Source organism: Anopheles ziemanni, chromosome 2, assembly GCF_943734765.1.
Source record: "Anopheles ziemanni chromosome 2, idAnoZiCoDA_A2_x.2, whole genome shotgun sequence".
Taxonomy (NCBI): Eukaryota; Metazoa; Arthropoda; class Insecta; order Diptera; family Culicidae; genus Anopheles; species Anopheles ziemanni.
The window spans coordinates 78,637,641-78,653,345 of NC_080705.1; the positions used below are offsets into that span (position 1 = coordinate 78,637,641).

The 15,705-nt window shown below is 44.0% G+C and overlaps 1 protein-coding gene across 1 annotated transcript in view; it reads left to right on the forward strand.

Annotated features, from left to right (window-relative positions):
• LOC131294448 (uncharacterized) overlaps positions 1-15,705 on the forward strand; it is a 58,101-nt gene that overhangs the window by 14,925 nt on the left and 27,471 nt on the right. Inside the window, exons 2-3 of the mRNA XM_058322494.1 lie at positions 12,618-12,809; positions 13,726-14,825. Coding sequence (XP_058178477.1) covers positions 12,618-12,809; positions 13,726-14,825 — 1,292 coding nt within the window. The remainder of the gene's footprint in view (positions 1-12,617; positions 12,810-13,725; positions 14,826-15,705) is intronic.

Consider the following 15,705-nt stretch of genomic DNA (forward strand, 5'->3'; position numbering starts at 1 on the left):
CCATCGAACCCGCGGAGCTTCCAGACAAAAAAAGAACAAAATTCAAACAAAAATGGCAAATTTCAAATGACATTGACGTGACATGGTTTACTCTGGGCCCGTGCCCCTCGTCGGTGGGTCATTATCTTGCGAAGGAAGATATTCCATTGTGGGGGACTGTGGAGTTATTTTATTTATTTTATCGAATTTGCTTCGACGGAAGTTTGGCGGTCGTGTAAGGATATTTGTCTGGTTGGTTTATCTCTTGATATTTCGGTGGTTTTTATTTTGTTTTTCTCTTTTGTACCTTGAGTATTTTGTGCTTAACTAAAATTGTGTGTTTATGAAACAAGAATCCGTTTACAGTAATAAATATTACTCTCTTGTATAAATTCCTATGGTGCTTGGTGTGGTAGAAAACTTAACAAGCTGATAATTAAATCATTCCGATTCATTCCGGAAATAGGACTAATTAAATCTTGTTGCTGGTACATTAAACGTTCGCAGTAAATAACTCTTAAATGGCATCCCGGCAGTGGCAGCGATCAAACATGATTTCTAACACCGAACGAACGGGGTACCAGTACCGTTGTGTTCGTATGTATTTATGTATTTATTAATTTTATGTGAGTAATGTGAACGAATCAATCGCTTTCACTGGCGTGACAAATTGACTTCGGTGGAAAACTCGCCCCGGTGTGGTTGGACATTTGTCAACCAGTTTGTGGTGGAAGAAATCGAAACGCCACAAATTAGCCGCCTCCATGTCAGACCACGGTGCGTACAGTCCGGTGCGAGGCCGGGGAAAAGAATGCCAGGAATTTGTAATGACAAATCCCATATCGCTGTACATGTGTTATATAATTACAGGAGAATGCTGTCCTATCAATTACCGTTCGGAATCTGTTCGGAGAGGGAAAAAGGGAAAACCGAACGGCAGACAATTAAAGGCGGTTGGAAAAACAGTTTCCCCCAGCAGTATCAGTGTCAGTGCAGGTGGTACCGGTTTTAAGCGAACTGGCTAAACAATTATTCTAATGATTTCGAGCCGCCCCTTACAGTCTGGTTGGTGGCACCGAGAAGCGTTTGCGTTTATTGGCGCTAACGATTAACACACGATTAGATCACCTTATGCATCTCTGCCGGACACGAATGCAGTATGCAAATGAGAGTGGAAGAAGAAAAAGGCAACAACGGCAGACGTGGGAAAAAAATGCATCCAGCGCTTGTCATTGCGCTCGTCATTAGTCTGGGCCGGCGGCGAAGTTCGAGGTCAGGCAATGATAAGTTTTTTTTTCTCTCAACTCCACCATCCGAGGGTTGTAAGTGTCGTTGTCGGTGCGGAAAGAGAAGTAATATTTCATCATTTAATTTAACGAAAGAAAACACGTATCCGATTAGCACTCTGCGCTGACTGGCTGAACTGAATCGCTGGTACGTGAATTAATAGCTAATTAATGCCTCTTCACACCAGCGAACATATGTTTGCCCCAGCGTGCACGACAAACACGGGCGACAGTTTCGGTACGTGTACCGTCGGTCAAGGGCACAATTTCGTGTCTCTGTGCACGGAAATCGTTCATCACGTCACGATACACATCTTTATTTGGCTTGCAAGGTGGTTTTTGCTTCCCCAGAGATGATGACGATGATGGTTTTCTGTGATAAGCCCGCTTCAAACCGACCCTACGCAAACTTTCATCTTCCTTAGAACGGAACGGAAGCTGAATGCGTCGACTGGTAGCCAGATAAAAACAGGATTGTGGTATCCTGTTTTTTTGCCTCAAGTAGAACATAAAATGTCCTTCTTCTTTGCACCGTAGATGTAGAATGGGCTGCTGGACAAAACATAAAGAAACGTGAGATAATGAGTTGGCAAAGGACGGAAAGAAGTTGATGGTTTGTACTTTCCAGACTCGGGTAAGAAGTTACAAATCAACATACAAAGTTCGTTTCGTTTTACGTGCGAGACAACCATGTGTTTCAATCGTTTTTAGTGTTAAAAGGAACATTATAACATGCAATCAGCAACAAAGTTGGAGTTTCTTTTCGTTTTTAGTTTGTTCTTTAAAAAGCGGAACAAGAAAGGATAATTTCACATCTAATTTTATTTGAAGTGGACCGCCCATAAAAATATGTTTGTCCAGATAAAAACTGACCATTCCTTATGTTTACAAGAATCACATTTCGCCGACATTTTCAAAACACTGTATCTTTATTCATAGCTGCCTGTTTCAATTACGTCAATCAAGTTTAATTAATTTCTCACTTCAACGCAAGACCGGGAGCGATCGGAAAGGATCAAAGCGATGGCGTTCCAGCTAAGGGTAAAACGTCAAAAGTCAAGCGCCGGAACCGAGTGCGGGAAACGGATCGATGGCAGAACCAACCGTAGCCTAGCCACCTGTTGCTATCGTAGTAATTCTCCGAAGTAAATTTACTACGAGCAGCTTGTACGTGTGTTTGTGCGTATTTCTACATAATGTTTACACAGTCAGTAGTCTAGCGAACACGAGCGCAATCCTCCATCATCAGCACCAGGGCAACCGGGCAGAGAAAGAGAAGGTGGCATAAATTGTGGTTCGGAGTGGTAGAAGATGAAACCATTGACTTACTGCAAAGTTGCTCGCCTGTCTCCTGGCCGGGCGGTTTCGATCGATTTTCCCGTTCCGATTCCCCGAACCAGCGGCACGTGCTAGTGACCGGTGAGTGAAAGTGAGCGGCCACAAGTCTCAATCTACCCCACCAACGTTCGTTCAACTCGCCAGCGACGTCAACGGTAGCTTGCAGAAAAAGTGCATCCATCATTGGTTGTCTCCGGAGGAACAAATGCAGACTCCATTTTCCGTCAGTTCCCTTTGGGATTCTGGTGATAAAACTTTAAAGTGATTTGCGTTAGAAGGCGATGGAAAATAGAACAAATCAGTCCTGCGTTGGTGCACTGAGACGTGGATTGGGTTGTTGAACCAGTTTGAAAGTTGCATCTCGTATTATTTCTTGGTTCGCTGGGAAACTTTTAATTGTAAAGTTTGGTCTATAGCTTGAAAAATGATATATTCGACAACAAAAAAGTTATTTCGATTTATTTCCATTTATTTGTATTTATTAATCGTATCTATAGAAGTTTACAACTTACCTATCTATTATTTGTTTACCTTGTAATACTATTTTATCATTTACTAAACTTTATGTTTCGCAATCCTTACTAGCTTCCCAACCTTCTAAAATTCTAAATATAAATTTGGAATCGGGTAACAGCGAATGAACGACTAGTCAATTTGGCGCACGAGCACTAAAATACACTTTACACTTCACGACGGTGGACAGGGTTGACACAATTCGGCATAAGCAAGGGGCAATGGCAAAAGGAAGGCGAGCAGAGCGATTGCAGAACGAGATCGATCGAAAGCTAATGCAATATTGTGTAAGCTTTCACTCAGAATTCCACCTCCAGCTAGAGAGTGGCGCGGTTTTTCCTCGGTTCGAGTGGTGTTTCGCATTCTCTCGTGGTTCTGTTTGGAAATCAAATCAAATGTTGAAAATAGAAACACGGAGTGATTGCAACGGAACTTCCATTACAGCGCGCCGTGTTTGCACTAATGCATCTCGATGGAAGCAATCGTCCTTAGGCAAGTGGAGAAAATGAAGGATAAAGTATTTTTGCTGGGTTGAAATATGTTCTTGATGCTTTGGGAAATCCTTGCACGGGAATTGCATGTTTTAATTGTTAAGTAACATTTGCGCGAAAATGTTTCCAACTGCTTGGTATAAATGAACTTGCACGTGTATTTCGCATCAGCTAGGACATTCGATGTATTCCGTAGCTAGTTCTCTTCTACGAGGGATACAATAGCAAATCTTTTATGCCCCTTTGAGCTAGATTGAGTTATTTCCATGGGACGGGTCACAATGGGTAGATGCAGTTTAAATTATGCACTATTGCGCACTACTTGCCAGCTGCCTCCAACGCGATGCGCACTAAGCAATCGTTCGCGACCGGGCAGCGCCTTTGAAATGCACTTTTCAATCTGTCGAACCGATGCATGTCCGGTGGTGCCAACATGCAACTCAATTGCGCTCACTGCTGATGAAGATCGCAGACATGGCGCGGCGGGAGACAATTTAGAGTGCTGTTTACGGATGCTTGTTGTCATTCTTCCGGGAGGGGGGGAGGGGGGGGGGGTGTGGAGCCCTAGGGAAGCCCCCGTTCCGACCAGTTGGTTGACAGTGGCATTCGCTGTTGCACCTCACGGTGCCTCACGTGGCGAGCGAATCGGGGCGCTTCGAACGAACGGTCGCTGATTATTATTGAGTTGTACTTTTTCAATTATGATCGTCTATAATAACCAACAAAAGGGATGGCAAAGGAACCCGGCAACCCAGCAATCGCAAGGATAGGCGAATAAGCTCACGGAGGGTGATGACGGTGAAGTTGATGATAATGATTATGTTGTTCATGTTGATTACACAGATTGGAAGCGAACCCTTTTCTCCAAACTGGCCGACGCCCGGTGGTTGTAAGCAATGTAAGCAAGAATGATACCGTGGAGAGGGGTGGGGGGAGGGACAAGATGGAATAGTAATGGGGCTCCGGTATCAGTTTACATCATTGTCGGGCAATTGGTGGAACTTAATTAAAACCAATTCCATCGTGCAAAACCGCGCGAGAAAGCGATATTTGCGCGGCGTTGCTGGGCAAAAGGGCGTTCTTGGAAGCCGGCTTGGAGTCTGGAGCGTACTCTAGGGCCCCGGACCGGATCTGTCTAGGCTGGGAATGGGCACTGCAATTTAAGATGTTTTCCAACGGAGCCGTACTGGTTTACTTTCCACCTAGGGGCTTGTTTTGCAGTGCTACTGTTTATACACGTGGATGAAACTGAATCATGTCGCACGCAATGTTATTAAATTATTACTTGGTGATTAGGAACATAAATTGTTATCATTTTCCAGGTATAAACAAGCCTCGTAGAAATTCAAATACTTTGAATGCCATCTTGACTTGAATAAACAGATGTGTTTCTTCAAATTGTCCATTAACACGTTGACTGCCACGGCTATCATTTTTCATAGCCATCTGTCATAAGCTCTAAAAAGTTTTTGCACCAGAAATAAATGAAAATGCAACATAAAAATTATTATAATATTTAATATCAATTCTTTAGGAAGCTAAGTCTTTGCTTAGCCCTTCCAAAACCGTAGGGTATAATATGATAAATGTTATAAACTCATTTTATTAAAAAAGAATGTATTAAAAAATTGTGCTAAAAACGCTTGGCAGTCAACGATAGGCAACTATTATTAGTTCTAAAAATTTTTAACCTCATAAATAAATGAAAAGGCAACATACAATCTTTAGTTATGATAATAACTAATTCTTCGGGAAGCTAAGTCTAAGCTCTAAGCTTAGCCTATGAAAACAATTGGTTTAATAAATTGTATAAAAATTGTATAAAAAGTGTGCTAAAAATGTCGGCAGTCAACGTGGTAAGAGCCAAAAACCGATTGTTATAGTTTTGGAAAAAATAACGACCAGATTTTACATTCCAACTGCCAGCTTCACGTTGTTATTTTTTAATGATTATACACCATTGTACAATAAACTGCCAAATGATATTCCATCAGGTTAATTTTCATTGGAATCGTAAAAGTTTGGAAAGTAAAACACCATTCCCACATGTGGCATCGATAAAGATGCACTTTTGAACGATTTCACGTGGTCTCGATGACTTTACGTGGCGTTTTGAAAAGCCGTTCCCGGAGTTGGCGATCGCTGAAGACGCCCCGGTGATTCAACGTCGAGAGTATCTGCTGCCGTAATACAGATACCGCAGGATCGTACCCACCGCACGTAGCAGACAGGCGCTCTGGGCCATACCGAAAGGCGTTTATGATCAATAAAACTTGGGTTTTTATCCCTCCTCGCTTCGTACAGTCGATCGTATCGTGCAGCCACACCCGTGGCATATCAATAAACTTAACATGCTCACGACGAACGGGTATGACCGAGCGGCGCTAAATGCAGCTCGGATTGGCTTCAAACTTCTAACCTGCATTAAAATTCCAATAACAATCGTTGATTTGTCGATTAGCTCGTAAATCTTGCACCTCAATTTGCGCTCCAGGTGACGCGGCAGCATAGAAAGGTGCGGGTTTTCTTTCGGTTTCCACCGGCTTCCCCGATCGTATCCGATCGGACTAGACAAATTGGCCACCGGCTCAATCAATCGTATGGAGTGAACGCATTTACCCGCAGTTCGAAAGAAACAACTGACACATGCCGATTGCAATTGTACAAACATACGGTGGTGCATCGTCTTGCAATGGCCGTTGGCGCCATTATTGTCCATTGTCTCGGGGCCTCCCTGGGTTTACAAACATATAATCAAACCCCTCTAACACATCCACATCCGCAAGGATTTCTTTATGTTTTATTGCCAGCCGAAGATCGCCATAAATGGGGGAGCTTGAAATGTTTTAGGTAGCATAAACATCGTTCTTTACGGCACTCTGCCGACGTCGGAGGAACAGCGTCGAACAGCGCACCAACCGAGGCGGGGTTACGATGGGATGGAGCAATTTTCAATTAATTTATGACACTACACTGGAACGTCGCTAATGTAGCGATGATGAATTTAAATTCAATTTTAATGAACTTGTGGCCAACCGAACGAGCGGCGCACCCAGAATACGATGCACATGCAGCTTAAAAGAGGCGCATAAAAGCCAAAGGAACGAAACGAAATGCAAAGCAAGCTGCCATGAAATGGCGAAAGCAAATCACTCTCGAAAAAAAAATAAAAGATACGCACATATCATAACAAAGCGCATAAACACGATCGATCGAAACGACCGCGAAGCAGGAAGCATAACCTTCGTCAAAACAAACCGCGGACCAATGGACATAAAAACCAAACGAAAGGCTCACCAGAAAGAGTCCGAAACATCCGTACGAAAACTAAGAGGTTAACGAAGATGCCGTCGGCTCAAAAAAATCAAAATTGAAAAAATCAACCTTCCACGCGTGATTGGTGTTCGAGTGCGAAGCGTGACAGGAATTCGGCAGCGGGTCGCAAACGCGTTGCGATGGATGTCACACCGAATGCATCATTTTGACGCTGGCTTCCAACCGAAGAAACTCCCAAAAGGGAGGCGATCGAAATTTATTAGCAGTGAGAGGAAGAAGTCAAAGAGAAAATGGTCTTAATCAACTTTTGTTTTGTCAAAACCTGTTTACTTTTCATATTAGCTTGGAACGGATTTTTATTTGTTTGTCAGGACAATTTCCTTCTTTTTTCACTGTGAACTCATTTTTTCACACTCAATGTAACTTTCTCTAAACGAAGAAAAGTGCCAGGCGCCTCCATTGTGATGGATGACATTCAAAAGTGGCTTCCTTCCGCAAGGAACTTGGTAAGCAAGAAACATCAAAAGCAACAGGATAGCCTATTGAACCAAATGCCACAAACAATCGGCAGGAAAAGCAACAATACGAAATGCTGCCCGGAATCAAAACGCTCCAGTTTGCTAGCAGCACCAGAACGCACAAGGAGGACAATTGAGTAGAAAGTTATGTTACGTCACGGTCCCTGACGGCGGCACCGAACGAAAGGGAATCAGCTAGCATGCTATCGACGATGCACTTTGCATCCTTCCTTTTACACAACAGCTTGCATGGATTCTGATGCCATGCGAGCACGTGAGCGCAACTGGGGCAAGCAGTCGACTTTCGCAGGCGGAAAACACTCCCAAGCAGGCGGAAGCTTAGTTTCTGCAGCGGGAGGGGCAAGGGCGCTTGGGAAATTTGTTTTCCCTGAACGTCTGCGAAGTTTTAGCGCACAACCGTCGGCTTCTAATTGAAATGGTTCGTTTCCACCGGCAACTCCTGCCCTGCGTATCCCGAGTTCCCCTTGTTCCGTGCGGTTTTCTTTTCGAAGCGGAAATCTTTTCATCAAACTTGCCTACATTATCAGGCCTTCCCGAAAGCTCGACTACATGGTTGTGGATTGGATGTTTTCCTTCGTTTCTTCGATGGGGATTCATAAGAGCCCTGTCTCTTTTCTGGTTCGGTGCTAGAAAAAATGCCCGTCCAACGTAAGGCAATGGCAATCGAGAAGCACCTTCTTCTACTACTTTCTTTTACGCAAAGAGCAATTTTCCGTCGTAAAACTTTTCCCTTTAAACTCATCCCAGCCACGCGGAGGGAGATGTAAAATGTGCCGTGTTCTATGGTTTCTCTACATTCCTTGGTGTGTATGTGTACGTGTGTGTGTGTGTGTGTTTTTTTCGTTTCACTTCGGCCAACCGTTTCTTCATTCGTTACTTCTGTCATACTTTTTCCTTCTCTTACTAACTTGTGTCGAGTAGTCCGAGCGAACAACAATTTATCAACAAATGGTGCCCATGAATTTTGACACATTTCAGATCATTAATTTGTGACCGTTTTCCAGCGTTCGGTTCAGGTACGGAATGGGTCTGGCCAGGGAACAAAATTTCGTCCACAGGCAGATTGAAATTTTAACTGGTATCCTCCTCGTGGCCGTCTCGTGTTATCCCAAGACGTTCTTATTTTTGTTTCTCTCTTTGCCTTTCTCCCTCTTGTTCTGTTTGCTTACTATTTCTTAAAACGTCACACTGAGAAAAACGGCCCCGTGCGCCATGAATGCGTGTGTCTGCCGGTGGCTGTCGTGGATGCTGCTGATGGGTGGCTGACTGGTGGGGGAAGCCACATTAAATATGATTGATGACGATTCGCACTTTGAATGATGCATGTCGTCTTGTTACTTTTTATGTTGCCTTCATTTCGGGGAGGCGCGTTTCGTAGTTAGCTTTCGTTTTCCTCTTTTGTTGCTGTGTTCCCTCCCTCCTGGAAGCGATGAAACATTTAAATATATCCCTGCCTTCACATTAATGTCGGCACATTAGCGTGGAATTAACCACCAAAAATATCCGCCAATCGATCAAGCGAAGCGAATGACACGTTTAACAAGATACGTTGGCATGATTCAGTTCGCCAATAAACGGTGACGAAAATAGTACGCTACTTTGTGGTGAGTGCGTCGGAATGGGAATGTTCTAATTTAAGAAAGTTTGCTGGATGTGCATCACCTGTTGCATTCCAAAACTTGACGTTATTGATTTTTCCATTTTCAATCAATTTTTCAAATATGAATTTAACATTTTGACTTTAAACCATACAGTTTGATCTGATTTGGTAAGGCTTGTTCACAGACTTTGATGATATTCATTGGAGTCTGACATAAAAGAAAATAAAAATTGATTGATCTAATATGATAAGGCTTGTTCGTTGACTTTGATGATATTCATTCAATTCTAAACATCAAAAAAAGTAAAAGTTGATTAAAACGTTACAGCAAATCTACTGACAATTCGTTTCGACGATAACTGCAGCTTCTTAATCATGGGTCTAACATGATAATTTTGTATCGATGTAATTATACCCGGACGGAGATCAAGTACCGTTATAACGTTATATCGTGCAGGTACAGTCTAATCACTCCAATTAAAACATTAGTATGCAAATATCAAACGTTATGACCCACATTGAGACATGCTAAACATTTGATGTTTATGTTTCACATTGCAAACGGTCGTAAACTGTACTGTAAGAGTACCGTCTACATTGTATGTCTTGCGAATCAACTGCCGCAGTACATTTGCAGTTCACAAGATAATCACTATGGCACAAATCACTCGCCGATCTAGTTTTGCAGGGAGGGAGTAGTGATTGCACGAATCGAAAATCAAATATGACCAAGTCCGCTCACGATCTGGCGTATGTTAGCGAAACCCAAATCATGGGTGTGCCTGAGCACGTCTTCTTCTTTCGTGGCCGGCCGGGTTGTCTTCTATTAATTGAACCCCTTACAAACCCCACCGCGACCCGCTGCCTTAGCGGCATCCAAATGCGCTAGCGACGTTGGTGGCGGCCGCTGATGTTGGCTTCCGAGACACATCTGAGCCAACCCATCGCGCACGGTCATCATTAGTTTACCGTTAATTGACATCGTTCGGTTCGGATAAAAATCCATTTTTCAAACAATTAACCTTGACGGGGACCGTGCGTCTCCATCGGTGGCGCTGGACGCTTGAGAGATTGGCCGGCAAAACACGAACCGCAAGATGCAAGTTCAGGGATGGCAATGGACAGCTGCATCCAGTTTCAGCCGCCATATGTGAGGTATGTTTGCGATCGGATGATCAAATTAATTGAAAGTGAAGTCCCTTACACCCGATGGAACCCGACGGAGGGTTTCCGGACGAAAGGGATGCTTCTTGACGGGTGGTCTCTATTGGAATGAGTTTGATCTAAATATTTATCAGGTCTAAACATTTAGGTCTTTTCCAATACATCGAACGAATGTATTTCCATTGGTTTAAAATAATTCGCTTTTTAAACCCATTTCCAAAACAAACCATTAATAGGTTCGTGTATTCTACTCGTCTAACCCAGGGGTCGGCAAAGTCCGGCCCGTCAACTGATTTTATCCAGCTTGTAAGAAAATGTTAGTGCATCAAACAAAAATCCATGTAAAATTTTAATGGGATTTGTTTGTTTGTTGTAAAGATGTCAGTTTTAACGTGAATTTCTGCTATACTTTTTAAAAGACTTCTTTCTATCGTATTTGCATCACTGACCGTGCTAAAGTCTCATGAGTCTCGTCCAAAATCCGTAGGCAAAAACTCGTTTACTTTGCATCCAAAACAGCTACATTTAAGAAATACAATTTTCATAATCATTACGATGTAAAATAAAACTCGTAACATTGAAAACTTCTCGTAGCTGAGTTATTTTACTACTGAAAGTAAGCTAGTAAAACCAAAATGCATAAATAATTTAAGAAGCGAATTTCGGTGTCGGTTGGGATTCGAACCAACGCCGTCGAGGTGGTGAGCCCCGGCGCTCATGGGCCGATTTTCTAACCGACGCTACCGCTCGGCTGTCGCAGACCCCCTAGAAGCGAATTTATTTCAAGTATTATTAAAGAAATTAATTAACAGTACAACGAACCAAAATGTGTTTATCAAAAACAATCAAATTTCAAGCATGAAAATGTTACAGAAAGTTTGATGATAAAATTTCTTATATTTTATCTAACACCGATTTTTAATGTAAGTTTAGGATTAAAAAAAATGATACTCTATTCATAAGGATTAAGTATTACTTTGAAAATATTTAATCATCGTTTTACGTATCCGGCCCACGCTTTCATTATCGTTTCAATCATCTGATCCTTTTTAGGAAATGCAAGCCGACCCCTGGTCTAAACTATGCAACAACGAACCATTCAAATTGAGGTGCATCGCTTGATTCCTGCTGGCCTGCTTGATCGCTTTTTACCAACAATGCATTTTCTAGCGTCGCCCCGTAACTGATCCGATCCGTAGCGTTTGTTTTCCCACAGCGTTAGCCATCCCATCGTGGATCGTTTCATAAATCGAGAGCAGTTTAATGGCGGCATTCCGTTGCACCGCAATTGGAACGGGCAGCTTCCCGATCGTGGTACATAGGAGAAATCCACTAAATAGGAATACACACACACACCCGGTCGATCCAGGAGTTTATCTTGGATCCCGCCTGATCGCACTCTTCCCATGCGCCGGTCGCAAGATTAATGAGCCATTGTGCGGCAAAACACGTCCAATGGCCGTGTGATCGAATGAGACATTTCGTCCGTCTATATATTTACCGTAATTGACCCACGCGGGGATCTCGGGGTGAAGGTAGATCGCATGCGGAAAGCCGTCCACCAAAGACGATCGCAAAATCGACCAACAACGTCGGAAGGCACACGGTTCGGATCGATATTTACGTTAATCGACTGCTTCTTTGGAAGGAGGTTTAATAATGCCATTACGAGATGGGCTGCAATTGCAGTGCAGAGGTTTTCAACGCAAGGAAAGCTGTCGATCGAGCGAGTGTTCCAGATGGGATAATTGGTAGGGAAAGAAAATCATCGGAAAAATAGTTTTCTATCGAATGATTAAAATTTTACTATCCATACAGAGGATAGCTTTTAGTAAGAAAAATACCTAACATTAAGTGTGGTGCCCTGAAATGAAAACATATTCCCAACTGACAAGCCACGTAATCAACACTCAACGTATCTCAATGTACTCCGATTTCAATCAAACCGTTGCCGATACATTGCATGCACCACGTTGCATCGGTTGCATATATGCACCACGTGCGGGTGAGTGTCACCCGCACTCAAACGCCAGCCGCATCCAGCAGCTCAGAGCAGTTCACACGCGGCGTTCGTTCCTCGCTCAGCGCGTCACCTTTCGGCGGCCTTTTGGCCACCTAGCCCCAACCCGGTATCCGAACGCGAATACTGCGGTTTTGCGGTCCGTTCCGCTTCGCGTCGCAGTTCGCCGGGGCGTTCGGTCTAATTGATCGCAATATCTATTATATTTAATTTATGATTTCACTATTTTCCAATCAAGCACCGGGTCACCCGGTCCGATTGGATCCGTGTGAAACCTCGCTAGGTGGAGCAATAAACCTCAACCTGTTGCACTTTTTACGTATGCGTGTGTGCGACACATTTTACGACCGATGAACGGCGGGAGCTGCAGCAGTATCGTTATTTTATGAGATTCCTTTCCTTCCTTCACAGCCGGTACGTGCTGGTTGCGGCGCTTCGAGTCGACGGGAAAGTGCAACCAGCTGTTCGCACGAAACGTGACCCGGGAAAGCTGCTGTGCGGCCGGTTCCGGCGCGAAGGGTTTCAGCGAGAAGGACATCACCGACGTCGGCCTGTTCTTCATCAACGCGTTCAACGACGGCATGGAGTGTGCGTCCTGCGTTGGTGAGTCAATCGTTTCCTTCACGGAAATTACCATCTAAAAAGAAACAGACAATTAATGTTGTTTCGAGAACCTTTCATGACTATAAATTTACATTTAATGAGCACTAGAAAACTGTTATAGACTAAGGAAATTGTATACTGCTCTTTATGGTAAAAAAGGCTAATGACTTAAAGAATTCAATGTGGCTAAAAGCTTCCTATACCTCGATACTAGAATGTAATTCTGTTACTTGGACACCACATTTCGCAGTTTGGATAAATAGACTAGAATCAATTCAGCTTTAATTTATTGAATTAGCACTATTTTAAGCGTCATGGTATAGGCTTACTATTCACATATGTTACCGTTGTACACTATCGGGTTTGCAACCTCTATCCCAGAGACAAAATGTTGCCTAAGCAACGTTCATAGCCAAAGTATTGAATAACGAAATTGACGCTCCATTACTGTTAGAAAAACTAAATATTTATTCCTTAAAAACGGAAGCTTAGATTCAGGGAAACCATTTAACAAGCACGTGCGGTATATGCAAGTAACCCACCGATTATATCAATGGCCGAAATGTTTAATGTATCCACCATGACTTTAACGTTAGCACGACAAGTTTTAAAAGTTACATACTATTAAGATGGAAGTTTGGCACTAATTAAATACAATTTTGTTCAGTTTGTGATTTTTGTTTTTCTTGAAGATTGTAAACTTAGAATTGAAAACTAATTTTAAGATCGATCAGACAGAATAGTTCCTTGAAAAAAATCGAAATAAATAAATCTTACTAATAAAAGTAATATTAATAATAATATCAATAGTAGGAAGAAGAAGCAGATTATTATTAATAGTAATAATAATAATAATAATAATAATAATAATAATAATAATAATTAAATTTTACATCTCACGTTTGTTTTTCCACAGCGACCTGCGATCGGGCAAAGTGCGGTCCAAACAAGCGCTGCGTGATGCGTCACAATCGGCCAAAGTGCATCTGTGCACCGACGTGCAGCGGTGGCGGCGGCGGCGGCGGTCGATCCTCGAAGCGCAACAACCAGCTGTACGGACGCCGCGTACCGAAGTCCCAGAAGCACTACCACCCGCAGAACATAAAGGTGATCAACCTGAGCGAAAGCCAGCGAAACCGTAGACAGTATTTTGCCGACGATGGGCGGGTTCCGCGGGCCCGGCAGGTCCGGTACATGGACCCGGCGGCGGGCGACGCCACGCCCGGAGACGCCGACGCCCAGCGGAGGAATGGGAGGAAATCCCGGCCGTCCCCGGCCAGCCAAAGAGCGAGTGCGAAGCATGGCGCGCAGGATAGCGTCAAGGAGCGCACGGATAAGCAGCATAATTTATTGGAATCTGTGACATTAGTGAGTAAAGGTAGTGGTAACGGTGACAGCGGCAGGAGTAGCGTAGGCAGTGATAGCAGTAGTAGTGGTAGAAGTAGTAATAGTAGCACCAGCATGTCCAAAGGCACCCACCGACCGCATCCTCCGCCACGGTCTCCGCCGACGGTAAACTGTTCCGCACCGGCCGACGCTCCCACCGCCGGATGTCCCCCGTCCGTCACATCCCCATCGGCCTCCAGTCCCGGGTGGACCGGTGGCGAACGGATGGTGCTCTTGCAGGACGCTCCGGTGGCACCGAATGGCTTAGCTTTAAATCACGCGCCGGCTGGCAAAGGATCCGGCAGGCTGAAGGGTCACCCGGCCCCTACGACCGTCGGCCCTTCGGTCACCGGTCGACATCACCGGAAGATGCTCCCGGCCGCCAACCAAACGATGACCCACCTGAAGGACAAGATGACCACCGTGGCACCGTTCGCCGCCTTCGGGAAGCCGAAATTGTTGCGCCCGAACCCGAAACACGACGGTGGAAGACACAACGGGACGGTGCGGGTGCCTCGCCGTCAGCCGCACTATCAGGACGATATTTTCTTCGTGGAAAACTACCACCATCGGAGGGACTCGCACCGTCCGGGGCCGGCGATGGATGATTACTTGGGGAATGAAATAATGGTAAGTGGATCAGGGAAGCCACCGAAACCAAAAACCATCCTTAACGAACCTTGTAACCTATTCCTCCTGCGTATCAAAGTATTGATGCAAGAAAAAATGCCTTACACATTCGTTCAGTTAGAGCTTCATTTATTTAACTGCCTTTATCGAACACTGCATTCACTTTCACGTCCCTGGAAACCCCTGCTACAGCTCTTTCTTAACACGTTTGGATCCGCATTGGCCGGCAGAGCTCGATCCCTGCAGGAGGCGAAAGATTTGTCAGGAATCTGTTTCTTTCCTTCGATCGCTCACCATGTATTAGTCACTCAGTACTTACCACAAGAAGCGTAATCACCAGCAGCACCACCACGACCAGCTGAGGACCGAAGAATTGCATCTTGACAAGCACGTCTTTACAACACCAGAAAGAACTCCGAACAACAAGCTCGGGCGTAAGCTTCCACTGCTAGACTGTTTCGTCGTTTGCACATTAAGACACGTGTTGAATTGTCACTCGCTTGTGGGATTGGTTTCAACCTACGTTCTATCTGGAGGTTCTTGCATGAGCTTCAGCTGAACAAACATACGCGAGTGGAACCGATTTGGAACGGCTTTACGTTTCTTTTGGTAGCCTAGGCTTTTCTGAGAAAAGATATCTAGAATGATCGGAAAAGGCTGTGCATTACGGGAACGGGATGTGATTCAGATGTTTGTCATAAATTTGAATAAAATGGGAAAGTATTTTCTTTCCACCACGTACGAGCAAACGTTTGTTAAAAAAAATCTTTTTCACAAAACATTAATTTTTTTTTTGTTTATTTTCGCATCAGTTTCGATCTGCGTAAACGTACCTCTTAAGAAATGTTTGACAATGCAAATACCTGCTAAAATCATTTAT